The sequence below is a fragment of the Urocitellus parryii genome, chromosome 3 (genome assembly GCF_045843805.1).
Source record: "Urocitellus parryii isolate mUroPar1 chromosome 3, mUroPar1.hap1, whole genome shotgun sequence".
Lineage (NCBI taxonomy): Eukaryota > Metazoa > Chordata > Mammalia > Rodentia > Sciuridae > Urocitellus > Urocitellus parryii.
Genome location: NC_135533.1, coordinates 135,087,396 through 135,115,081, shown reverse-complemented (window position 1 = coordinate 135,115,081; position 27,686 = coordinate 135,087,396). Strand labels below are relative to the sequence as shown.

Below are 27,686 nucleotides of genomic sequence, written 5' to 3'. Positions count from 1 at the left end.
TGCCAACAAATAAATAAATAAATAGATATTTTTAATACTAAAATAAAAGAGAAGAAAACTTTGCACCTCCATCCTTTCTCTGGCTGCACTCAAAGCCTCCCCGAAGCCCCTCCTCTCCCACTGGGCTCCCAGCATCCTTCCTGACCCTCCCATGTGCCCAGTATGCTAGAACCTTCTCTCTGCATTCAAGACCTGAACACAGCCACAGACTGAGATACTGGGTTATTCCAAGCACCCCATCAAGACTGTCATATGAATAAGAGAAAACTGGCAATCTGCCATCAGGAGAGCAGGTGGCCCAGGCTGAGGCCCCAGGGCTGGCTTTGGGGGTCCCTGGGTCTCTAGGCAGGACTTGGTGCTCCCCTTCCCCAGACCACCTCCCTCAAGTTTTCTTTCATTCAGAGATTTATCTGGCTCCTTCTCCAAGTTGAGAGCCAGGCCAGGCACTCGGAGGAAACCAAGAGGAACAAGCTGTGGGCCCCACTGTTTGGCTCTGAGAGGACGGCGAGGCAGGTGTGGCCTCAGCTGCTCAGAACACACCTAGCCTCCTGGGGAAGGCAGACCCTGTTGCGTCCTGCTGAAGGGGACTGAGTCCTAGGCTCCCATACTGGGCCTGTGTCCCCTCCTGATCCTCTCAACCCAGAGGCCACAGACCTAGTGCTCCTTCTGCTCCAGAGCCCAGAGCAACTACGAAGCTGGGCATCTGCAGGAGGATGTGGCAGGGTCCCAGCCTCCCCCTCCCTGGCTGGCTCCCTGGTGCCCTCCTCACAAGGCTATGGCTCTGGGGCCTCACTCCTCTCTAGGAGGAAGAAAGCAGGGAACAGGTGGAGGAGAAGGAGGGACCACGCCGACTCTGGCTCAGGACAAGCCCCAGCCTACAGAACTATGGTCTTCTGAACTTTCCCCTCCCTGGGTGGAGCAGAGAGGAGGCTGAGTAGGAGGACCCCCACCAGCGGTGCTCACCACCTGGAAGCCGCTTTCCCTGCAGGGAAAGGCCCTGACTCCAGGCATACCCGCTCCTGGGACCTCAGGACCACACCCAGGGCCTGGCCTCTGCCCTCCAGCTGGCCAGGACACCTCATGGCAGCATCAGAATTATCCTCAGAATTCTAAGGATCTGGGACCCTGGGGCATGTGGCCCTGTCTTGGGGAGTCTGCCCTCTGTCCATGGAGCCCTTTGGCATCATTTTGAAAATCAAAAGCCGTAGAATAAACAGAAGAGGGATTCCGCTTTCCCCTCTGGAAACAAAAGAAAGAGCTGACCGGTAAAAACTCAAACTGAGAAGGTCAGACTACAAGGTCTGGAGGTGCTGGTGGGTTCTGCAAAGCAATGGAAGCCCATGGCACGGGCAATATTACAAGGGTGACCAGTGGGGACCTCATAGGCCTAGAGTCTGGGTCAGTGGCTAACTGCTTGTGACTAGGCCTAAATCATGACCTCTTAATCACAGGGTCCCTCTCTGAAAACATGACAGGGGGCCAGATCATGACCTTTCTGAACCTCGGTGTCCTCACCTACAAAATGGGTGCAGCTGCATTGGTGAGTCAACCAGAGTGTGATGGGCAGAGGCACTCTGCACTGTGTGCTGGGACTCGGGGTGGAGGGGAGGGGAGGGTCCTCGCCTCTGCACCTCCAGGCAGCACCTTCCCCACGCTGACCACCAGGTACAGAACCAGCACCAGGCTGCTGTGCAAACCCTGTGACAAGTAAGCTATGGCCCTGGCAGCTGTGCAGCAGCTGGGCCAGACCAGGGGCCCCTGTGGCCAGCAGGCTTCCCAGGAGAGGGAAGAACAGTCTCTCTGAGCAAGAGTCTGGGTGGCAGAAAAGTTCCATAATCCAGGGCCAGCCTGCGCGAGTGTGGTCGGGGTGCCATCAGCCTGAACCCTCCAGGCACCAGTTCTGATGCTGCCAGGCCACCAGGACACCCTCGAGTGAACCGGACATCCCAGGTTTTACGAGCCGGCCTCTGGTTCAGCAGTGCGTCCTTGAGTGTTAATCCTGCTCAGCTACCAACACCGGCGCCCAGCCCTGGATCCCGGGGCCTAGGGGAAATGGAAAGTCATTGCTTTTCGTGGAAAGGTCAGGCCCTTGGACTTGGTTTTTTCCAGTCTCCTTCTGGCTCTCTAGTTGGGTTCTAATTCCCTCCCTCTCCCCAGGCCCCCGCAGGGAAGCTGGACAGAACATTCCTCAGGAAAGCAAACTTGTGTGAGGGGAAGAGCCCAACGAAGTAAAAGGCAGGGGGTCATGCACCATGGCACCTGGTGCCCAGGGAGGGAGGACGACAGTGGCGGTCACGGCCATGGGCTCACCGTGCCTTGGTGAGTCACCCAAGGCTGGGAATAGACATCAAGCTAGCATCCTCTGTCACAGTAGAGGAGGGAGCACAGCTGCACGCAAACGGCTAGAATCTGAAACGCGCCCCTGGCTGCCCTGTGGTGACACCCAGGCCACCTCACTCCCCAGGACACACCGAGGAGCTCCTTCCCTGCTGGCTTAATACAAATTGTGCTCCAACCAGCATCTTCCCCATGCAGGCCACCAGGCTCGGAACCAGTACCAGGCTGCTGTGTAGACCATGATGAGTAAGCTATGGCCCTGACAGCTGTGCAGGGGCTGGGCCAGGCCAGGGGCCCCTGTGGCCAGTAGGCTTCCCAGGAGAGGGAAGAACAGCCTCTCCGAGCAAGAGTCTGGGTGGCCACTTCAGGACTTTGCTTGGCTGTGCTGGAAAATGTCAGGCGTGAGGGCAAATGAAGCCTGAGCACGTGCAGGCCTCGGCCGGGTGCGCAGGCTCCAGCTCCGCAGGCCTGGGTGACCATGAGCGTCAGCTGGGGCTCTTCAACACGGCAAGCCAATTCCTTTCGCCTGGTAGTTACCGGCTGCCACGGGGAAGGCTGTGGGCCTCCCACCTCCCAGATGGTCCAACCACAATAAACGTTTGGCCTGTCAGATGCACAGCACTGACGAACTAATTGAAATATGCTGCAACCAGCAAACCCCAAATAAATGTGAAATGATTATTTCCTCACACGACAACCCGCCGAGTTGCCTGCGCGTCTGGCCACCCGCTGAGGGCGCCCCCACCCCTTCTCCCCAGCCTCACTTATGTGCGGTTTTCAAAGGGCTTAAATGCTTTTTTCAGTTTGATTACCCAAGTGCGGAAAGTTCTAATTGCAAAAAATGCTTGGTTTTTCTCCCTCTGGATGGGGGAAAAAATGTGCAAGTGAAAAGTCAATTTTTACAAAGTGCCAGGGAGAGCACTTCACCGGCCCCCAGCAGGAGGGGACAGCCTCCAGCCCAGCCATAGGCGCCTGTCTGCACCTGTGGCAAGCCCTGCCTCTGGGCCATGGGAGCTGCTCCCTCAGAACAGACCTGGAATGACCACCTATTACTGCCTCACACACCTCTACCCCTGTCTCTGTCCCAAGCTGCTAGTGTCTGGCCAGGTGGGCCTGCCCCAGGCGGGCCAGAGGCCGCAGGGCCTGACTCCAACCCCATCCCCCACAGCAGTGCACCCCACAGCAGGCTCGAGGGCAGACCTGGCTGGGAGCCCCTAGTTGCCAGCGAGAACCAGCCTGAAGAGAAGGAATGGCAACCTGCAGGACCTGGCACCAAGTCTCAGTGGGGCACACGGAAGCTGAAGTCCAGGCGTCAAAGCCAGGATTGAGGCAAGGGGCTGTGGGAAGTCCCACGGTGGCCTGAAACACCTCCTTAAGAGGGTCATTCCTTTGGGCCCAGGCCTGCTTCTCAGCTCCTCACAGCAAAGACAATGTGTCCCAGGTTCACACTGAGTGCTGTCACCTCCTGTGCATGAGGAGAGTCCCTCCTCCACTTTGGAGAGGGGGGATGGGCACCAGCCAGCAGGAAGTGGAGAGGACAGGCCTCCTTTCCCCACCCAGCGCCTATGATGAGCAAATGCAAGGACCTGCCCAACAGCCTTGGGCTTGGGCCTTCGTTCACCAGGAACTGGCGGGGTGGCAGCAGCATGCCCTGACCTGGCTGGAGACATGAGGGGACACACGTGATGTCCAAGACGGCAGATCCTCAGTATTTGTGAATCCCATACTTGTGGATTCACCTTGTCATTACAATTTAATCGCAAGCCCCAAATCAATGCTTAGTGTTCTCAGGTTCATGGTCAAACTTGTGCACACTGACAGGAAGTGTGGGTGGCCTGTGCTGAGGTGGAACAGGGCCACACTCCGCCTTCTCCTTTGAGCTCCGGCTGAAAGCAAGCGTCCTGCCCTGCCCTGCTCAGGTCCCTGTTTGTCACATGTCTATGCTTTCTGTTGGTGACTTCACTGTTCTCAAAGGTCCCCAGGCTTAAGGCCACAGGCTGCATTCCAGAGGACAAGAAGGTCCCATGTGTGCTCAACGGGCTTCCTTTAGGCACAGGTCCCAGGCTGCTGGCCACAGGTTCAACGTCCAATAAACACCTTAAATAAGGTGTCTTCTGACAGGAATGCACGTGAGGTAAGGCTGCATGTTCGTCAACTGACAGAAACTTCGTTGGCCCAGCAGAGGCTCGGGTTGGCATCATCAGAGTTCGGGTGACTGTGGAATACAACTACCAGGAGTGACGAGACTCAACTGTCCATGTGCCCTCCTACAGAGGTGCTCTGCTCCGAAGGGCCACCTGCTCTGTGGCTGCAGGTTGGCATGCCCACGCCTGACAGCAGTCCCAGCTGTCTCTCCAGATCTGAGTTCCACCAGCCTCAGCATCTCCCTGCTCCTCCCCACCCACGACTCCCTTTGCTGTTGCTCCTGATGTCAGGGGCACTCACAAGAAAGCTGTGACGGACGCGGGGCGTCACCAAGCAGAGGGTTCTTCCACAGGGTGACTGCCTGGTTGGTGGCCTGTTAGTGGATCCCTGCCTCTTGGTTTACTTCTGCTTTATCTTCTGGCAAGGGCTGTTCCCAATGAGCGCCTGGAGTGAACGCCAGCCTGCCCTCCTTACACAGCTCTGCCCATCTCTGGCCACAGAGGTTGGCAGAGGTTTGTCCTGGTGTTGGCTGGGCTGGGCCTAAGGAAGCCAGCGCCCTTATACCCACTGTCCAGAAAGAAAGGACCCATGTACAGGGCCAGCGCCAGCCTCCACATAAAGGAGGAGCCACCTGGTCACAAGGCACCGTGGTCCCAGGCTGGCATAGTGGCTTGTGCAAGGTCAGTTCTGTCCCCCTCAGTCTCTCCTCCCTGGCAGGGGGGGATGAGCTCAGACCCTGTGTCAAAGCCATAGAGGATTTGAAAAAGGCAAAGCCTGGCTCCCTGCGGGAGGCTCTGGAGCACTTCTCTCCTTTCCCACCAGATGTTCTGACGGGGTGTTGTGAACACCCCAGATTTTAGACTCTTGCTGAGACCAGTCAAGTGTCCCTCTCCCAAAAAGCCAATCCTGATCTCCTCAACCAGAAAGGCAGTTGCCTGCTGAACCCTGCCTTCAAGCAACAATTGCTACACACAGCCTGGGGTGCTGAGAACACATCTCCCCAGCCACGCTGCTGTGACAGAAGCAGGGGTTAGGTGAAAAGTGACTTCCTGTATCAATTCACTATCTGTCCACTGTTTTCCAGAAACCTTTTTTGATGACTTATAAAGAGCACAGAGCCAGCTGAAGCAGCGCATGCCTGTAATCCCAGCTATTCAGAAGGCTGAGGCAGAAGGACGACAAGTTTGAGAACCAGCCTTAGCAACTAAGGGAGACCCTGTCTCAAAATAAACAAAAAAGGATTGGGGATGCGGCACAGTGGTAAAGCACTCCTGGGTTCAATTCCCAGAACCGCATAAATAAATAAGGAAAGAAGGAAAGAAGGAAGGAAAAGACAATGTGTATAGAAAAAGTCGGATAGAAATGAATACAAATCTGACTCAGAACAGTTGATGTCCCTGTGTCTCAACTTCTTTCTCTGCAGGAACCACCCACCTGCAGGGTACTTGGCCTTTGGGCACCACGGTACGGGGCAGGGCATGCCAGCAGAACATGCTTTCCTTCCCCACTTTCTTTTCGTTATCAAAGGAGAAAGCAGCTTAGTTTCCCAGGGAAGGCAAAGTTTGCCTGGCCCTAAATTCTAAAACCAAGTTTTCATAAGAAACACTGTCAGAAGCTGTCGGCAGAGGCGGCAATGCCTCAGATCATGGTTTTAGAACAGACCAGACAGGGATTTGTGACACCTCTTTTTGATAACATCCCAGGGTATTCAGTAACATAAACAAAGACCAAATGACCTCTGCAAAGACCACTTAGCTCTACACGCATTCGGAAGGCAGGGGGTTAAACAGGTTCCGGGGAGACTGTCTGCAAAGGGTTTGATCTCAGCCAAGCAAAGGGAAGATCCCGCCAAGCTCACTTTGGATTGACCACATGGTCACCAACAGCAGCCTCTGCCTGTGCAAACAGACCCCAGAGCACTATCGCTGTCCTCCATGCACACCAGAGCACACAGCCCCCAGCATCCTTCCCGAACAAGAGAGGAGCAGCCACTTCCCCTTTTATCTCTCTGAATAACTGCATATCCTCCATGACTGGGTCTTCTCAAACACCAAGCCGCCTGGCCTTAACCAGAAGGGCTTTTAGGAGAGCACTGCCTGGTGTTCAAACAGGTTCAGGACAGGGAGGAAGGCAATGTGACAGAGAAGGGACACTCCGGGCTGTGGCCAAGAAGGGCTCTCAGGGGCTATCCAGGCCAATCTCACCACCTAGTCTACATTTTCCCAAGTGCCTACTGCACACCAGGCACTGGGGACAGAGAAAGAGAATTTACCACGACTGCCTGGAAGCTCACAGTCCACGGGGAGGCACATGGAAAGGCAAGAGGGGTTGGGGAGGAGCAAAGGCAGAGGGGGTCGACTCTAGCTGGGAAGGCCAGGGAAAGCAAACTGGGTCCCCATCACTGAAGAGGTGAGGCACACAGAGAAGGAGCACCACGCCTTGGAAAACCTAGAGATAGCCTGGGAGGGCTGGAGCATGGAGTGTGAGGGATGACATGGTGGCGGGGGACAGGTATGGTGAATGGGTCCCAGATCCTCGGGCCTTGTACATGCAGATGAATTTTCTTTCAAATTTGGTTCCCCCACCCTCTTTTTTTTTGGGGGGGGGCAGTATCAGGGATCCAAACCAGGACCTCACATGCCAGGCAAGCACTTTACCACTAGCCACATCCCCAGGCCCCAGGTTTGGAAAGGAGCAAACAAGACCAAGAAAAACCAAGTGACTTAGTTAACAGCAAGTTAGGGGGCAGGCCAGGCATGCAAACCAGATCTCCTGGTTCCCATGGTCGATTCTCTACCCGGGTGCCTCCCAAGTATTAGCAGATAAGCCATTCAACTCACCACCTGAAGAACTCACAGTCAGGACCTGGCCATCTCTCCAGCAGTGAATATGCTGTCCTGTTCCCTTGGCAAGTCACTCCCTACAACAGCTCTTCCTAACTCACTGTGGCTCTCTGCAGTGAGAGAGAGCTGGATAGCTATTCCAATCAGAGTACAGTCTCTTAATGGGAGAACTGACCCACAACAGTCCCTGAGCCAGGCAAGCTAGAGTCCCTGAGGAAAGCCCAGAGGGGTTTCTGCTCCATGCAGGCCCTAAACCCCACAGGCCCCGATTGCACACAGGATGCTGACCCAGGCTGGGGGCCAGAGATGAATCAAACTCCACCCCAGTAGCTCACAGTCCAGGAGAGGAGATAAGCCAGGCACAAAAGTAACTATAAAATAAGGCAGACAGTGATAAGAGCCACAGAGATAAACTGCAGTGGGGTTCAGAGCAGCAAGAGGAGTCTGGCTTGGGTGCGAGGGATGATTCAGAGAAGAGAGTATTGACCACCTTTTCCCCTGAGATGCAGGGTGGGGGACCTGGGGGAGCACGTCTGCTACCCCAACAGTTCTGCTGACTCCCAGAGGCAGGGGAGGAGCTGGCAGTGGACAAAGAAAGATGCTCCTGAAGCATCCAGATTCAGGCAGAGAGGGGGAAGGTAGGCCACAGTGTTTCGGAGATAAGGAGGGGTGGGGGAGGAGGAGCCTAGGATTTCTATGCAGGAGCAGCAAGTCCCTTGAAAGGGGACAATGCTAGAGGACCTGCCTTGGAATGGCATCAGTGTGGCAGGCACTGTGTTTACTTGGGATGTCCATTTAGGATGTGGGGTGGGGATCAGTGCACATTGAGGAAGGGGGACACTAAAGTTTCCCTCTCCCCAGGCCGCCCCCAAACCCCACCACTGATAAGAAAGGATGCAGGGTGGTGGAAGAGGAAGCTGCCGGCCCTAGGACGAGCAGGCACCTCCCAGTAAGGCGGGAGAGAGAGACACAGCCCATCCTGGGGTCCTCGACGCCCACCCAGCCAGGGCCCGGCAGAAGCCCGCGGAAACCGAGCCTCCGGGCTGCCGGCTCGCGCCTCCCCGGGTGCGGGGCCCGGCGCTGCGCACGCACCTGCCCCCCGGCTGCCGCGACACCTGCCCCGGGGCGGGGATCGCCCTTACGCCGCCCGGCCGTTGCCCCGGGTCTCGGCAACGCGCCGGGCCGCGGGTCCCCTCGCCACGCCCTCCGCCGCCCAGCCTCGGCCTCGGCCGGGCGCTCCGGGCTCCCGCGGGCCGCACGGCCGCCCTCCGCCCCGGCCCGGCGGTCACTCACCCGCCCGCAGCCGCCGCTAGTCCCTCCGATCGCGCTGGGCCGCCGCCGCCTCACGCCGCCGCCGGTGCAGCGCGGGCCCCGCGGCCCCGGCCCGGCCGGCTGCGCCCCACGGCCCCGCGCGCCCCCGCCGCCGGCTGGCCCTGGGCGAGCGGCCGGGCGGCGGGCATGCTCCGGGCCGTCGGGGCGCCGCTGCTCCGGGGGCCGCGCGGCCGACTCTCCGCGCCCCGCTGCGCTTCAGCCGCCGCTGCCCGCGCGCGCAGCTCGCATTCCCCCACTCGCCGAGGCGCGGCGCCTCCTCCGGCCGCGCGGGGGAGCGGCGCGGGGCGTCCCTCCGGCCCGGCCGCTGCCGCCGGAAGAACCCGGCTCGCCGGGGCGCCCGAGTGTCGCGGAGCGGCGGCTCCTAACAGCTCGCCTTTGAAAACGACGCTCCGGAATCAGTGGCGAAGCGGGGAGCCGCCGGCGAGGCCGCCCGGGCACTGGGATGGGGGCGCGGGCCGGAGGCGGCCGGGCGAAGCCCCACCTGCGTGCACGGCTGCGGACCCGGACCCGCGCCAACCCGCGCTGGGTCCTCCCCAAGACCCCAGCAGGCCCGGGGCGCCTGCTGGCCATCAGCACGGGACAGCCATCGCCGGGGAGGATGCTCAGGATGCTCGGAGCCCTGGTCCCCACCTGCGAAAGGAGCTGAGCGAGGCGCAGAGGCAGCTCGCCCCTGGTGTTCCATCCCGACAGGCCTCCGCCTGGCACATGGAGAGACCAACAGGGTGCTTGGGTGAGACTGACAGGAAAACAGGAAGTGTGCATTTAGGTTGAGCTAGGACAGACCATTTGCCAAAACCTGAAGTCATGGAACTTAGTGGAGCCATCACTTTGTATCACTTTATGTGGCCTAGAGAGTGTGGAATACTTCCCTGGAAGGGCAAGCATAAGATGAAAATAAAGAGGTCCAAGCTGGGCACGGTGGCCCCACAGTGGCTCATGCCTGTAATCCCACTGACTGGGAACTCAGAAGGCTGAGGTAGGGAGATGCAAGTTCCAGGATGGCCTCAGAAAATAAGTGAAGCCCTAGCAAGTTAGTGAGATCCTGTCTGAAAAAATAAAAAGGGCTGGAAATGTTCAGGCATAAAGAGCCCATGGATTCAATCCCCAGTATTCCCCCCAACAAAATTAAAAATAAGGGATGTGTTGAGACAAAGTAAAGGAGTGCCAACCACACAGTCTATTCATCCCTCTGGGTTGTGGGCAGATGTTCAACCTGAAAGGGCCAGGAGAGCCACCACTGCCCTCCCATCCAAGGTGGGTAAAGGTGTTCCATCAAATACTGCCCCCTCAGTTCCTTCCCTCCATCAGTGCAATAAGATTGATTTCTGGAGCACTTCCAGGGTGAGGCTCTTTGAAACTTTGCTCTGTTAAGTCAGTAGGAACTGAGCTCCGAGACAGAACATCATTGTAGCATTTTATTAAAACGTTCCCCAGCATTGAGAACTAAACCTAGGGCCCAGCAAGTTAGGCAAGCATTTTACCACTGTGCTACAGTCCCCATTATAACTTTTTTTTCTTTCAGTGCTGGGGATTGAACCTGGGGCTTTACATATGCTAGGCAAATGCTTTATTACTGAGCTACACCCTAGTCCCTGCTGTAGCATTTTGATGTCTATACACAAATGAGGTAACTTCAAGGACTTATATATGCCTGAGACTTTAAAACACCATTAAAAACTATCTCAGCCAGGCATGGGGGCACACACCTGAATCCCAGCAACTGGGAGACTGAAGCAGGAGGATCACAAGTTCAAGGCCAGCTTCATTAATCTAATGAGACCCTCTCAAAATATAAAAAAGGGCTAGAGAGGGCTGGGGTTGTGGTTCAGTGGTACAGCCCTTGCCTAAGAAGTGTGAGGCACTGGGCTCAAATCTCAACACTACATACAAGTAAATAAAAAAATAAATGTCTATTTACAACTAAAATATATATATTTAAAGGGGGGGCTTGGGATATAGCTCTGAAGTAAGAATCCCTGGGTTCAGTTCCCAGTACCTCCAAAGTAGGTATGAATAAATACACTAATACCATAAGACAGTTCACATCCACAAATATTTATTAAATGTCCATATGTGCCATATTTGAGAAAGATGACATGATCCCTGGTCTCGTGGAGCTTGATGACTCATTACTCCAATGTTTGACTATAGATTTAAAGCAACTGCAACAAGCACTGTCATCTTCTACCCATCAGAGCACTATATGTGAAGCATTTTTTTCACATTATTGGTCACTGTGAAAGTGTTAAATACATAATTGTCCTTGAAATCTGTAGTCATAGTGACAACATGGTACACAACGTCCAGCAAGTGCAAATTTATGGCTTGATTCCTCATAGAGCTGAGGTCTCTACTGAGATAAAGCACAAATCAGATGAGAAAAGGCTTAGAAACAGGCCCTAAGAATACTGGTATCTTTTAATACATTATCAAACCAGAGCTCTTGACAGGGCAGGAAATTATTTCCAGCAAAATTGTGCAATATAATCAGTTTAGTGAGACCCAAAAAGTCTCATAACCAGACATATTTCACTTATGACAAATATGATTTACCTTTATGATTCCTAAAGGGCTCTAGATATACATCTATTTTTAATTAATTATTTTATTATTATTTTTTTAATACCGGGGATTGAACCCAGGGGCACTTAGCCACCGAGTTAATATCCCCAGCCCTTTTTATATTTTATTTAGAGAAGAGAAAAGATCTCACTAAATTGCTGAGGCTGGCTTTGAATGTGTGAGCCTCCTGCCTCAGCCTCCCCGGACGCTGGGATTATAGGTGTGCACCACTATACCCAGTTTTTTTTTTTTGAGACTGAGTTTCACTACGTTGCCCAGGCTGGTCTTGAACTCCTGGACTCAAGTGATCCTCCCACCTCCCAAGTAGCTGGGACTACAGGTGTGAGCCACCACACCCAGCTACATTTATTTTTTAAAGCTTGGTTCTCAGACATGCAGAGCAAATAAACATTAAAATTTAGTAAAAACTGTTATTATTTAAAAATTAAAAGGATGAAATGTCTAATTTTATTACATTTAAACCTTTCATTTTATTACATATAAACCTTTCATCTATACATGTAATAAAATGTTCCGAATTCAAACAGCATTCACCAAATCACCTGACTTTCCTGGAATTTAAAAGGCAAACACTCTCTGGTTGGTTATCAATTTCCAAGTGGTCATCTCTAAATTTTTTTTTTAAGGTGGACACAATATCTTTATTTTACATTTATGTGGTGCATGCTAGGCGAGCGTGCTATCACTTGAGCCACATCCCCAGCCCCCTCTCTAAATCTTTAGGGGCCCAGTGGCTGGTACTTCCTTCACATGGTCCTGTTCAAGGCCACCCCATCACCTGTAGAGGTCTACTCATGGAACACTTGAAGGAAAAGTTATTTTTATTGCAGTGGCAATAACTTTTAGGAAAACAATCTGTATTTATTTCTAAATTCCCAAATCACCAATTTTATTAAGATCAAACTACTGTCTGAACTAACATTTGATAGGTTATCCATTTTAAATTTTTTAGTCATTAAGAACAACAAAACCCACACCAGAGGAACGTTCCTTTAGACTCAAGAAAACCCACGTTTTCATGCAAAGGGTGATTATTTCAAATCAATAGGGTCTTGATTTAACATTGAGCAGCCACTTTAAATGTTAACTGCCATCCTACAAGATATTAAGTTTCACTTTCCTGTACTTCCTCTTACCTGAACTCCCCACCCCCACCCCCTAGGTAGTGACTTACCCCATGGTACCATAACCCTAAGCCAATCTCAGAAGGACAGGACCCCTTTGCTCTGGAAAGCCCCATGATGCCGTCAACCTAAACCAATCCCATGCCATTCCCACCTGCCTAGCCCTAAACCTATCCCATAGTGCCATAGCTCCAACTCCAAACCCCTACCCCACAAAAGCTGAACCTCCAAACATCCCGGGGCCTCTCTCCTCTCTATAGAAAGACGGCCTTTATTTGTCAGCTTTGAAATAAAGCTTTGTGTGGATCTCTGCCTGGTCTCTTCCCTTCATTTCTTACTCGATTTCTTACTTGCCCTTCTCTCGCTTTCTCACTTTCTTTTCAAGGAGCAAGACCATCTTAGACCCCCAACAGAAATGCCAACAGAAGATGTATTTTTTTTTTTTTAGGTCATTGCTTTGGATATAATCCTATTTAAAAGAAATGGTGGAGTTCACCTGTAATCCTAGTGACTCAGGAGGCTGAGGCAGGAGGATTGAAAGTTGGAGGCCAGCCTGAGCAATTTAGAGACCCTGCCTCAAAACAAAGTAAAAAGGGCTGGGTGGGATGTAGCTCAGTTGTAGAGAACCAACTGGTTTAATCCCCAATAACACAAAACAAAACAAAAAACCCTTTTTTGGCTTGTGGTTGTGGCTCAGTGGTAGAGCATTTGCTTAGCAGGTGTGAGGCACTGAGTCCAATTCCTAGTATCACGGGGGGCAGGAGCAAAAGCAACTGTTCCCTTAAAACCCCACTTAACTCATACTGAATCTGAAGGTATTATTTATGCACACTTATTAAGCACCAGGCCCTTGACAGAACTTCATTAATGAAAGGGATCCTATCACAGCTGGGGAAAGCAGACCTGAGCCATGGTGTGACCTTGGTCTGCCTGGCTCGAAGTCTCCCCTCTCCAACCCCTGTGCCCAGCTGTGCACTGCCTCAGCTTGGCTGTGAGCTATAGTTGCTCCAGCTCCAGCTGGAGATGTGGCCAGGAGCCACTGCTGGCTCCTGCAGATAGGCTCTGTATGGGGAAGAAAAGGGCAAAACTGGACCTCAGGAGAGGTGACTTGCCATTTGCATTTTAGAAGGCACTTCCCAGAAGTGGAAGGTTCACTTTGGTTTTCCACTGAAACACAGCCCCAGCAACAAAAATAGTTTACCTCCCTGGGGTAATAATGGATGCTCTTTAAGACTGCCACCTTTCCTACCTTAGGCCCACGTGTGTTCCCCTGGAGCATTCCTAAGATATTCATCACCTAGGGAAAGACAGCTATAAGAATGTCCCTGGGGTCCCTTCTTTACAGCTATGAAAAAAAAAAAAAAGAATAAATTTTTTTTTTAAAATAAGTAACTGATAGTTCCAATCTATTACACACTTCAAAAATGAAAGCATATGCTTTCGGAGAGGCACAGAAGATGTTTTGATGGAGCTTAATGCCTTTTTTGGAATAAGCCAATTATAGGCTACTCAGAAGATAACTCCTTGGCAAGAAATGACAACTTCCTTACTCTTAAGAATGTAGTAGTCTTTACAATAAAAGTAGGGGACAGGGCTTGGGTTGTGGCTCAGTGGTAGAATGCTTTCCTAGCATGTGTGAGGAACTGGGTTCAATCCTCAGCACCACATGTAAATAAATAAATATCCATCAACAACAACAACAAAATTTTTTTAAAGTAGGGGACAATGAAATATTCTACCAATTTTTTATTTTTTTTGAGTGTGTGTGGGGGGGAGATAACAAGGGAATGAAGCCAGGAGTGTTTAACCACTGAGCCACATCCCCAGCCCTTTTTTTATTTATATATATTTTGAGGCAGAGTCTCACTAAATTGCTGAGGCTGGCTTTGAACTTTGCAATCCTCATGTCTCAGCCTCCCATGCTGCTGGGATTACAAGCATGCATCACTGCACCCGTTTTAGTTAGTTTTGAATGTCATATATACACACACACTAAAGGGAATATCACCAATAAAGCCAACACCTTTACTAGGTTTACACCCAAGCTGTTAAAATGAACTTCTTCTTTACTATTAACTAGAAGTTTGGGGTGGGGGGCTAAAAGACAAAATCAAGAAGGAAGGCACTTCATTCTATTGATAAGTAATTCTGATTAGCTCAAAGTCTTCAACTGGTTGCAGAAGCTGAGTGCAAAAGTTCAGGTGCTCCGTCCCAAGGGTCTTTCTTCCTGCCTAAGAATCCCCACAGGGAGAAGGGAGCAGGGATGTGGGCCTAGCCCTGGAGATCAGACAGGTGATGTGGGTGAAAGGTGCTCAACAACCACTGGATATCCTGCAGGAAGGCATGCATACCTTGAGGAGTCATTGAGTGGAATTGGTGCACTGTAAATACATATTTTTAAGAGCCACATAAGGGGGAGAAAACGCTCAAAAGCAAACCAGGATTTAGAACCTGAGCACTGCCAGTGGGAATCAGTTCTGTTTATGTCCCTGTGTCTAATCAGTCTATTTACCAACTCATGCTGAGCTTGAATGTGTGGGCACTAGGTCTGACTGGCCAGCAAAAACTTTGGAGGTTAAGCAGTGCCATCCTAACCTGCTGCTGCCCACAGGCTGCTTCTGAACCAGGAAGCACTGCCCAGACAGTGGGCTGCAGCCCTCTAGCCAGGTCAAGCAACGGCAGCAGGTTCTGTTGACACATTCCCTGTCCACAAACAGGCAGAGCACTGGTCCAAACCATGGGATCTTGAAGCACAGACAACTGGAGTATTTGCTTTTTCTTCTGGCATGGGTGGAGGAGGTGGAGAGGGGTGAAAAGGCCTGGAAGATAACTGACTGGCAGCCGAAGTCACCTGCTGTAAGGAAACCAGGGTCCCACTGGCTCCTCGTGGGGTGACACAGATGGCTAGGGTATGTCCCTGTGTCTCATCAAGGCTTTACCCATGCCTTTCTTGTCCAGGGGATACAAGTCAGATTAGAATGGGGAGCAGAGGCCTACAGCTCTCCAATTGCTTTTTCAAAGTACTATATACGAGACAAAATTAGAGAATTATATCCCTCTGTTTATTTATTTCCTCATAAACAATAAGGTTTTAGGGAAATAAAATGACTAATATTTATGGAGCCTTCAAAACTTTCCAATAATCCAGTATTACTATCTGATAGTTACTTTAAAACATGTTTCCAATAGGACTTGTATCATCATTTTTTGTAAACCTCCACACCACTGAAAGGTATGCTAAAATGTATTCAGCATGTGTTAGTCTGTCGTTATGGAAGCTGTTAAGCATTTATTTTTATAAAAAAAAATGAGTTATATTTACAATGTAGAACAAGTTTATAAAACTGGTGTGCAAAGTTCATTGTAAAAGGACAACACTATTTGTTTAGAAACAAGCTGCCTGCCCTGTTTACATTTCCTTATTCTCGATATAAATTGAAGATATACTATTTAAAAATAATGCTTTTTAAATAGTAAAATATAGAAGAGATTCCTGAGCATAACAAAAATATCTTGAAAATATGTGGCCATCTGAAGTATAAAATAGCAGGTGTAAGAATAGCATGATTGTAAAACTACTGTTTGAAGGCTTAGAAACAGTACAAAATAGCTCGCCTCTTCTGAGTGCATAATTATACATTAGTGCAAACAAAATGTCTCAAAATTTAATGGCTACAAATCTCAAAGATTTGCAGAGGTGCGCAAAACATGGAACTTCTTTAGTGTCATTCGAACTGAGCCCAGTTCTCGGTTGATCCTTTCCAAACGATCTTCCAAGGCTTCCTAGGTGAAAATAATGGGGAAAGAGTAATGAGAATTCTACATCACCTTTGTTGGTTCTATTATTACCACAAAACTGACCTTTCTTGTAGCAAAAGAGCTAATATAAACATTAAGATTGCAGATTATTTTGCTTTCAACACAAATCGTCTTATTGATTTATTTTAAACTAAACAATATGAATAGGCTTCTCAACCCTTTAAAATAACTGCTGCCCTTTATAATAGTCTCAACATGTCTGGCACATTCAGTATATGGAAATTACAGAAATAGCAGGAGAGCCAACCAGAAAGGGATACTGCTTTGTGACAAAATGAGAACAGTACAAGAGCAGGGCATATGAGATCAGTGCTGTATCCCACTTACACAAAATCAAATAGCTTTCTTTAGACAAAAATTTCTAAGTTAAAAAAGGAAAAAAACAGCATTGTGAGGTAGCACATGCCTGTAATCCCAGCAGCTCGGGAGGATCACAAGTTCAAAGCCAGAGTGGTAAGAGCCCTGGGTTCAGTCCTCAGTACCAAAAAAATAAAAATATAAATAAATAAATAAATTGGGCTGGGGAAATAGTGGTAAAGCATTCTGGGTTCAATTCCTGATACCAAAAACAAAAAACAAAACCTGATTTAACTATTGTTTAATTTAAACACGTAAAATACATTTTCTGTATATAGGCACACTTTAAAAAAATAAAAACAGAATCAAACTTAAATCAAATTAATATTTCAAAATATTTTTCATTTGAACTTTCTTGCCATGCTATCAAATATATTTCTACAATACCCTTTTAAATTAATAAACACTATTCCATCACTGATAATATATAAAACCAGGAATTTTTAAAAAAGTTTTAATAGAAATTTAGGTTGCTCAGAATTTTTAATCCCATAAATAAGATTGCAATACATTTTTTCTTCTTTTTTTGGGTACCATGGATTGAACCCAAATGTATTCTACCACTGAGCCAAATACCAACCTTTTTTACGTTTATTTTGAGACAGGGCCTCGAGATAAGTTGCTGAGGCTGGCTCTGAACTTGTAATCCTCCTGCTTCAACCTCCTGAGTCACTGGGATTCATAGGCATGTACCACCACGCCTGGAACAATATATTTCTTAAACATTTCTCTTTGCAGTATCTGTAAATACTGCCTTAGGAATCATCCCCAGAAGTAAAAAAGTGTTAGGTTTGAAGAAATGTAAAATTCTGAGGGTTTGGATATATGTCAAATTGTACTCCAGAAGGTTTGAGACAATTTCTACTTCTACCTGCTGTGTATGGAAATAAACTTTTCTACATCTAAGAATTCATTTTCTAAAAAATTCCTGCTAATAAACCAAGCACAGTGGTGCATGTCTATAGTCCCAGCAGCTCGGGGGATTGAGGCAGGAGGATCGCAAGTTCAAAGCCAGCCTCAGCAAAAGGAAGGCATTAAGTAACTCAGTGAGACCCTGTCTCTAAATAAAATACAAAATAGAGCTGGAGATGTAGTTCAGTGGTTGAGTGCCCCTGAGTTAAATCCCTGGTACCACTGCCCAAAAAATTCCTGCTAATAAAAAGTTGATGTCTTTGTTTAAATGTGTACCATTCTTATTCATTTGTGAAGCTGAACATTTCTCATCTCTTTTTTCACTTATGAATCATGTGAACATCTTCAGACCCTTTTTTTGCTATCATTTGTTTTTAGTGGATTGAAGCAGCACTGACATGCATGCACAAAAACTAATGCCCTTTAAATCTTATTTTAAGAGCCAGAAATAACTTACAATGTTCATTATATAAAAATCTATTAAGTATTTCAGATTGGTTTATAGTAAGAGTATCCAGTTTTCCTTCTGCATTCCTACTAAACTATTTTGAGAGTTTCCTATATTGATTCTTATAAATTATTCAATAAAAAATTCAGAACATTAAAAAAATGAAAGAAAAAATGGAAGGTAGAGTACAAGCCCTAGAAAAAGTCCTATTTTCTTTGGTTCTTTCTGAAAATGAACTTTAACTGAAGTTAAGGCACTGGAAAGCAATAAGAGATATATACTTGCTGTCATGTATACAATATTACTAAAAGCAGATTTTTAAAAATGTCTCATCATTTCATAATTCTCTTTGAAAAGATGTACAGAAGCCACAATGCCTGCACCACCTCCTGCCTGGTAATGGAATCAGAGCTTTTCTCTAGCTCTTTGCCCTTTTTAACCTCTAAGGTCATTCCAACTGCAAAAATGCAGCTTTTCCCAAGCTTACCACACAGGAAGGGCTTCAAAAAAAAATGTCAGATATGGGCAGAGATGGGATGGCAAACAGAAAATGAGACTTAACATAAGGGCATGAGCTTAACAATGTGAAATCTGTTCAAAGGTGCTCACTGGACTGGGGAAGGTAGCTCAGGGGTAGGGCACTTGCCTAGCATGGAAGAGGCCCTAGGTTCCATCTTCAACACCGGAAAAAAAAATGTAAAAAAAACATAAAACACTGCCATTTGTTCCCAAGTTATAATGATATGAACACCATTTTCCTTAAGCCTAAAGGTAAAATCAGTTTTCACTCCTAAAAGCTAGCATGTAAAGCCCGCACACAGTTAGTTATAAAATGACTATAACCACCAAGAAGTGTCACACTGCTTCAGTGTGCCCTGAGTTTACTGCCCTGGATAAGTGGAGCACCAACTAGCACTAAGCCTCTAACGCAGAGTCCAGCCAGACATCCCACCTGATTTAATCTTGTCTGCAGAGTGATTCTTCCTCCAGGAGAAGGCATTCGGTTTAGTGCTGCCTCAATCTGTTAACACAAAAAATTTAAATAAAAACAAAATTATTCTAATTACTGGAGAGGTTTATGACATAGAATGGAAGGAAAAGACTTCAGCCTTATATTTTCTTCTTGTCCATTGTGGCTTAATGTGAGTTTCTTCTGTCAATTATATTTCTAATATGTGACCTTCAGTACTGGGGTAATTCCCTGGGTAGAGGCTGACTCAATAATTCCCTTCTAACTAGTTCTTAGACATAAGCACTTAGTTCAGAGAAATATTTTTTAAAAAATATTTTTAATTTTACCTGGTCCTTTTCTTTTGTAAGTTCATCAAAAAATCGTTCCGTTTCAGCTAGGGTCCTAATTTTTGCCGTATACTCAAAATCATTACCCTGTGGTGTTACTGAAACAGGCTTACACTGTTCATAGCTAACTGACTTATTCTTCTCCCAGGCCGATCTCACAGATGCTTTCTTCATTCCATTTGGCAAGGATTCAGAGCAAGAGTTATGATTACCATGGTTGTCAGTGGCATTTTCTAAATATCTTTTTTCTGTCAGAAAACAAAGAAATTTCTTATCAATTTTCCCAAAAGCGAGCATACATAGTACTCAGTGCTTCTTCTCAAAGGAACTCTACAAGCCTTACTCTTAGTTTGTCAACCCTCAAGCTTCCCTAAGTGAAGGGAATTTCCCTTAAGCAAATGCTACATAAATGTAACTGGACTTCAAGTAAACTCAAAGCAACAAAAAAAGTTTAAAAACTAAACAAAACTCATCACGTTCTAGTGGACATAAACCAACCCTGAACAGTTAATATCCTGAGGGCCTACACGAGTGATTTCATCATATATATTATCTTATTCCAAACTCAAATACAATGAGAAAAAAGAAAAAAAATTACCCAAAGCCTAAGTTGCTTATAAATTATAGAGTTTAAAAGTAAAGAGAATAACTGGAAAGTACAGCCCTGGTAATTAAACATTAACATCCCCATATCTCAGCATCCCAACTTTCCAATGAGAATAACAGCACTGACATAACAATATGAAGCTGGGGCTGGGGATGTGGCTCAAGCGGTAGCGCGCTTGCCTGGCATGCGTGCGGCCCGGGTTCGATCCTCAGCACCACATACCAACAAAGATGTTGTGTCCGCCGAGAATTAAAAAAAAATAAATATTAAAAAAAAAAATTCTCTCTCTCTCTCTCCTCTCTCACTCTCTCTTTAAAAAAAAAAAAAAAACAATATGAAGCATCACGAATGCTTGCTTTTAGAGACCCTGGAGTAGAAAATATGTGAGCATAGGATATCACGAGACAATATTTAGAACTTGAAAAGATACTGGACTCTTGGAAAAAATGACTACCCCCATAGGTAATAATTTTGTGGGAAAAGATACCTTTTGAGTCGTCTAGAGGAACAAACTGGAGCTGTTTTCTTGGATTATTTCGTTGTAATGTGGACACAGGAACAGTATCTAAATCATCCAAAAGCATATCAAATCTATTGAATGAAGCAAGTTACTTGTGAGAAAAAAATGTTAACTAATTTTCCCTATCTCCACTAGAAAGATGAGCTTGCATCCAGTTAAGTCACATATTTATATAGTTTCTTCTTTTAAAAAAGCTGGTCACGTGATCTTCTAAAACTGAAATCAAATATTTATTTTCGTTTTTGGTCCTGGGGATTGAACCCAGGGGTGCTCTACCACTGAGCTACATCCGTAGCCGTTTTTATTTTTTTTATTTTGAGACAGGGTCTTTCTGAGTTGCTGAGGTTAGACTAGAACTTATGATCCTCCTGCCTCAGCCTCCTGAGTAGCTGGGACCACGGTCATGTACCACCATTCCTGTTTCAAATGATTATTTTTTAACACAAATTATGTTTACTTACTAGAGCTGGTCATGGTGACACATGCCTATAATCCCAGCATCTCTGGAGGCTTAGGCAGGAGGACCGTGAATTCAAAGCCAAACTCGGCAACTTAGCGAGACTCTGTCTCTAAATAAAATATAAAAAAGGGCTGGGGAGGTGGGCCAGTGGTTATGTACCTCCGGGTTCAATCCCCAGGACTACCCCCCTCCCCCCACCCAAAAATATATATGTATGTATATATATTTACTTATTAGAGACTTAAAGCATTTACCCAAACATTATGTAATTTCATCCCCAACCCCACCGGTACTGAGGATTAAACCCAGGAGCACTTTACCACTGAGCCCACATCCCTAACACTTTTTGAGACAGGGTCTCACTAAGTTGCTTAGGGCCTTATTAAGTTGCTGCAGCTAGCCTTGAACTTGAGATCCTCCTGCCTCAGTTTCCTGAGTCACTGGGATCAAAGGCATGTGCCACTGTACCCAGCTATGTCATCTCATTTTATAACAGTGTTAAATAATAAATGGTAATAACGATACCAACCCTGCTTAAGAAGAAAAAACTGAGGTTCAGTGTGCTTAAGTGACCTCCCGAAACCTTATGGACCAGAAAGCAAGGTCCTCCCCTCCCCAAGGCCTGCCCCTATCATGGAAAGGACAGTTGCTCAGGAGCAGGTGAACTTGTATCTGGTGCCAAGGCCATCCTTGTGCAGCCCATGTTCTAACTCAAATGGTTCAAAAGTTTCCCTGTGTCATAAAACCTTTTCAGAAAATTAAAAAAAAAAAAAAAAAAAAAAAAACTTGTCCTACATCCAAAAGCTGCATGGGATGCTGAGGTGGTACTAAAAAGTCTAGCAGAAGCAAGTTTACATGGTTAAGAACTGTTTCCTCACACTGTAGTGTTTTATTTTTACTATGACTTTGATGTAAATGATTTAAACCCACAGAACTCCCACTGGTAACTGAAAAATTACTGACAGCCAGAGGCATAAGTTGACATTTTAAAAATCAGTAATGTATGTTCTATTCCAGTTTTGAAGAACTTACCTAATTGGATTGCTTTCGTTTTTGCTAAGTAGATGACTAAATCCTGGAGATAAATTTTCTTTAGGGGATCGCTTTGGACTATAAGACACAGTCACTGGTGTTAACATAATCTCTCTTTTTGCTAAAAAAGAAAACAGAGAAAATATTCTTTTCCTTTAACATGCATTATGTTAGCAGAACAAAGTTTTTCAGCAGATGACTTTTTCCTAATTTTAAAAAGAATACAATTTCATTGTAAAACTTCCTGAGAGATAAACAAGAATACAAAAAATGTTTTAAAAATAACCTATAACCCTGACATCTAGAGGGAACCCCTGTTGATGTTTGGGAAAGCAATGCAGAGCAAACACCCCCACAACACCCGCATGGCACTGTGAGGACAAGTCCTCAGCTGTCGTGAGGGAGGAACTGAGCACAGAAATCCAATGCCTCAATTTTAAAACAAACCTGTAAATGGCCAAGAAGAGGTGACTGATCCCAAGTAACTGAGGTCAAATATATGAGAGCACTTTCTGTTTTTAGACTAGCATGAACTGATTTGTTGGAATGAATTTTTAATAACTGTCTACTACCATCAAAATCTTTGAAGTGGTATCCGTTGCAAATAATTTATTGGACAGACAAAAATATCTCACTTAAACTTTAAGAGGGGCTGGGGTTGTGGCTCAGTGGTAGAGCATTCGTCTAGCACATCTGAGGCCCTGGGTTCGATCCTCAGCAACACATAAAAATAAATAAATAAAATAAAGGTATTATGTCTAACTACAACTAAAAAAATATTAAAAAAAAATAAAAAATAAAATAAACTTTAAGAGATTTCTTTTTTTGTGAAAGCTCATTTTTAAAATTCTAATAAGTTATACATGATAATAAAATGCATTTTGACACATCATATATAAGTGGAGTATTAACTTCTCATTCATCTGGCTGTACATGATGTGGAGTTGCACAGGTCATGTAATCATATATGCACATAGGATGATAATGTCTAATTCATTCTACTATCATTCCTACCCCCCAGGCCCCCTCCCCTCCCCTCACTCCCCTCTAACTAAATAAACTTGAGATTTCTTAAGTGATGCTGGCAGTATCTGTGCAACCAGACAATTTTACTTATTAAAAATAATTGTGTTTAGGGCTGGGGATGTGGCTCAAGTGGTAGCGCGCTCGCCTGGCATGCGTGCGGCCTGGGGTTCGATCCTCAGCACCACATACAAACAAAGATGTTGTGTCCGCCGAAAATTGAAAAATAAATATTGAAATTCTCTCTCTCAAAAAAAAAAAATAAATAAAAAAAAAAAATGATTGTGTTTAGACATCATGTGCCCAGGGCACTCTACCATTAGGAAATAGCACACATAACTCAGACATCACTCTCTCCAGCCCAAGAGACACACATGTCTAATCCTTACTTGGAGTACTGGATTTACGATTTGAAGGTGGTAAAGATGATGATCTCTGTGAAGCAGAATTCTGTCTCTTTTGTCTCTGCTGAGCACATTTCTCTGGGGAAGGATTTGCATTGACTGAAGATTCAGTTTGCCGAGAATTCACTAATTCTGTAGCAGACAAATGTGAGGGGGAAAAAAAAATAATCAGATCAAACCTGTTTTCAGTTACCTGCCTTTATCACAGATGTCACCCTGCACAAGGCCTTCACTGAGTACATGCTCTGCTCACAGCGCCTCTTCTCACCATCACAGCTGTGACAGTTATTAGTAAATGCACCACTATGATAGAAAAGGACTGATGAAGAAAAACATGGGAGTTAATACTGAATTCACTCTGGCTTCCTGTTTACAACTGGCATTCAAGGTGAATTTTCAGGAGTTTATTTTAGGAAGTAGGTTACTAATTTATTTACTAGGAGACACTGCTATGGGATGCAACACCAAAGACGCAAGGCGTGCGGCGGGCCTCAGCACACAGGCCCAGGTAGCTAGAGAAGCACTAGTGACCTGGAACTGTGAAAACGTACAGCATTAGAGACCCTTCTTATCCTTCTTACAGATGCTCAATAACTAAGAAAGGGAAGAAATAATAGGAAACATTACACCTCACTTTGAAAATACTAAATGTCTGACACAATTTTCTAGTGCATGCATGCAAGACAAAGGTATGTAGACATTTTTCAAGCATCCTTAAGAATGCCACATTAGGGCTGGGTATAGCTCAGTGGGAAATCACCTGCCTAGCATGCATGAGGCCCTGAGTTCCATCCCTTATACTACCCCCCTCCAAAAAAAAGAATGCCACATAAGCCTTTTTAATAATCAAAACATAATATGCAATTTGCTTTATATAAAAAGCACATGTTATGCCAGGACTGTGATAAATTATTAAATAGGAGATTCAATTGTCTATGAAGTGGGGCTGAAGCAGCAGTTTCATAAGCTGAATAATACTTCACAATATTAATTCAAGAATTTAATTTTAAAGAAGGTAATATAATGGGGGAAAAGGGACAATACTTAAATCAATCTGTCTGTTAAACAAGGAATAAACTAAACACTTACTACTTGAGGTATCCTCTTTCTCTGTCTGTGTCCCCCAATTTTTAAGTATCTTTTCTTCATCAAGTTCTTTTAATGCTTTTATGATCGGTGTGTCTGAAGTCTCTCTTTGTTTTTTAATCAAGAAGCTTGTTGGTGAACTTCCAGGAGAAGAATCCTTTTCAGGAGGAGAATAATACCTTAAATAATAATTGTAATTATAAGTGCTATGGACTGAATACCTGTATGCATCTGCCTCACCCCCAAATGTACAGGTTGAAATTCTAATCTTAAGTGATGGTACTTAGGAGTGAAGCTTTGGGGGAGGCAATTAGGCCTAGATGAAGTCACAAGAGTGGTACCTTCATGATGGGATTAATACCCTCATTTAAAAAAGAGAAGGAAACACGACAGCATTCTCCCTGGCCAACACCAAGGGCAGGCTATGTGCAGACGCCCATGGGAAGAAGGCCCTCTCCAAGCCTCTGATATGCTGCTGTCTGATCTTGCCCTTGCAGCCCCCAGAACTAGAGAAATAAACGTTCTAAATTCTTGGAGTAGATCAAGCGAGGTCTACACAGAGTTCTGGGTCGTTAATGGAGTAACAGGAGAGCAGACAATTATACTGCACAATGAGTACATATGCTTTTTAAAAATATTTTTTAGTTGTAAATGGACACAATTCCTGTATTTATTTATCTTTATGTGGTGCTGAGGATAAAACCCAGTGCCTCACGTGGGCTAGGCAAGTGCTGTTCCACTGAGCTACAATCTCAGCCATGAGGTTTCATGCTTTATAATGAAAATGCTTAAAACTGATCGTGCATATATTGCTTCCCAATCCTTTAACATCCTGCACATGCAGAAATACATTTGTCTAGCACCCTGAGGGACAGGGCTGAGCTTATTCATGGGGGCTTGATCTCTGGATCTCTTGTCAGAACCTGCAAGCCCACGCTGTGTCCCTGAGCACAGGCAGGGAATCACTGCAGAGCCAAGGAAGAAAAATTAGCCTGGCAAAGTAAGATTAAAAACTAGGTCATTGAAATTAAGACATTAAAGAACCAAAGAGTTGGCTCTTGGGCTAGGGATGTAGCTCAGTGGTGGAGCTCTTGCCCAGCATGCTCAAGGCCCTGTATTCCATCCCTACCACTGCAAAAGGGATGGGGGTGGGGGAGAGATGGCTCTTTATAGCTTTCTGAACATGTAAAGGCAACCAAGTCTCTAAGAAAACATAACATTTGTAAATGGGCCTTGTGGCAGTTATTTTACCCAGGAACATAGGTTCCCTCCAGCTGATTATCCACCTTCCTGTCCTGGATGTCCAGAGGCTGGCCAGTGAAGATGGAATACTCTGCGCCTGGTATCAGCCACTTCCGCCTGCTGACATCTGAGGTTGCCAGCGTGCTATCAGAACAAGAAACGCTGAGAGGTTTGCACTTGGCTTTAGACCACACTTCAACTTAGACTGCACAAATGTCGATCTGCTTTCAGGCTGTATCACATATTTGTACAATGACTTAAAAACCACATGTAATAATCTATTTTAGATATATGAATTCTATTTTATGATTTTAAGATTTGGGTTTCTGTTACTCTTGTATATTCCTGAATTGCAGTTAAGATTCAGGTACTCAGAGCTCTCAACCGCCCTTAGCTGCCTCCTAGCACACCCCACAGCCTCTATTCCCCTGCAGCAATCAAGGTAAGGAGATAAAGCAGAGTGTCCCTGTTCCTTCAGACCAATGCTGTTCAATTTAATTTTCTACAAAACCAGAAATGTTCTCTTTTGCACCATTCAGTACAGCAGCCACTGAGCACCTGAAGAGTGGCCAGTGAGACCTAGGAGCTAATTTAAAATGTTAACTTTAGCTGGGCACAGTGATACAACATGATCTCAATTCCAGCGACTTGGGAGAGTGAGGAAGAAGGATCTCCAGTTCAAGGCCAGCCTCACCAACTTAGCTAGACCCTGTCTCAAAATAAAAGGGTAGGGAATGTACCTGTGGCAAAGTGCCCTTGGATGCAACCCCCAACAACCTCCCGCCCCCTGCCCCCAAGAAAAGTTAATTTAATCAATTTCAATAGTCACACGTAGCCATCAGCACAACTGTACTGAGCAGCACACACGGTTCTAGATTATAACTGTCTCTGTGTTATCATAAAAAACCTGCTTGTCTGAGGTTCACACCTTTATATGTTAACCCCAAGCCCTTTGCTAGACTTTGAACCTGTCCCATCTGCTCCACACTTACTGCTGCCCTCACACTAGGTGACTTCAGGAGCTATCCTTGAGTTGATTTTTTGCAGGGTGAAAGAGAGAAGTTTAATTTCATTTTGCTACATATGGATTTCCAGTTTTTCCAGCACCATCTGTTGAGTAGGGTATCTTTCCTCCAAAGAATGTTTCTGATGCCTTTGTCAGTGGTTTGACCCTCTCTTAATCATGCACTTTGGAGGACATCACTGAACTCTGTTGTCACCAGAGACCACACCCCCCAGAAAATACCAACACTACAGACTCCTAACCTGGGCATCACTGCAGCACTGGCCCCCAGCCCTAGACTCCTTCCTATTCGCCACTCCTCCCAGCTCCTCTGTGTCTGCTCTGGAGTCCACGTGATTACTCAGGGCCTTGACTTCCTGCCCCTTGCACCTTCCATCACACCATCTGACTGGCAGCAAATCCACCCTTCTAAGTGAAGGCGAGCTCATTTCCAATCCACACCTCCACAGCTGAGCGCTGCTGGAAGTCACCACTGTGCAGATGCACTATCGCCATCTCAGCTGGATCACTGGCTGGCCACATGCCTTTCTGTCATCAGTGAGCTCTAGGCCTCCAAGGTGACTCTTTACACCGTCCTTGTCTCCACCTACCTCAAAACTCCCAGCCTTCAGCCCCCTGACAACCTCAGGCCCAACTTCAAGGAGAAAACAAACCCTGAGACAAGAGCACCCTCTTACTCTTCCTCTCTGCCCTTTCACAGCAACAGGAGTTACCTCTTACCTGTTTCCCTGTCAATACTCAGTGCCAGGAGCCTAACCCAGGGTCTTCAGCATGCCAGCAAGCACTGCCACCGAGTCACTGGAACTGAACCAGGCACTCTGCCCTGAGCTACATCCCAACCTCTTTATTGTTGTTTATTTTGAGTCAGGTTCTCACTAAGTTGCCCAGGCTGGTCTAGACCTTAGTATTCTTCTGCCTCAGGCTCCTGAGTCACTGGAATAATAGGCATGTGCCAACAAGCCTGGATCCTCCTATGTTTAAATTAAGAAATACTCAAACATTCTTAGAAAATTACAAAGAATACTACACAACAAGCACCCACCTACCCACTCTCAGTTTCAACAGATGCTAAGATCTTGCCATATTTGT

The 27,686-nt window shown here is 46.5% G+C and overlaps 2 protein-coding genes across 6 annotated transcripts in view; both read right to left on the bottom strand.

Annotated features, from left to right (window-relative positions):
• The window catches only part of Pitpnm2 (phosphatidylinositol transfer protein membrane associated 2), a 127,156-nt gene extending 118,449 nt beyond the window's left edge, over positions 1 to 8,707 (bottom strand). For all 3 annotated transcript variants that reach the window (XM_026402925.2, XM_077796090.1, XM_077796091.1), the window contains exon 1: positions 8,619 to 8,707. The gene's annotated coding sequence lies outside the window, so the exon portion shown is untranslated. The remainder of the gene's footprint in view (positions 1 to 8,618) is intronic.
• Positions 8,708 to 12,767: 4,060 nt separating this feature from the next.
• Mphosph9 (M-phase phosphoprotein 9) overlaps positions 12,768 to 27,686 on the bottom strand; it is a 54,464-nt gene continuing 39,545 nt past the window's right edge. For all 3 annotated transcript variants that reach the window (XM_026403014.2, XM_026403012.2, XM_026403013.2), the window contains 8 exons: positions 25,583 to 25,717; positions 24,335 to 24,510; positions 23,231 to 23,377; positions 21,819 to 21,939; positions 20,294 to 20,397; positions 19,200 to 19,447; positions 18,853 to 18,921; positions 12,768 to 16,147 (listed from right to left, as the gene is read on the bottom strand). In XM_026403014.2, the coding sequence (XP_026258799.2) occupies positions 16,046 to 16,147; positions 18,853 to 18,921; positions 19,200 to 19,447; positions 20,294 to 20,397; positions 21,819 to 21,939; positions 23,231 to 23,377; positions 24,335 to 24,510; positions 25,583 to 25,717 (1,102 nt within the window). In that variant the 3' untranslated portion in view covers positions 12,768 to 16,045. The remainder of the gene's footprint in view (positions 16,148 to 18,852; positions 18,922 to 19,199; positions 19,448 to 20,293; positions 20,398 to 21,818; positions 21,940 to 23,230; positions 23,378 to 24,334; positions 24,511 to 25,582; positions 25,718 to 27,686) is intronic.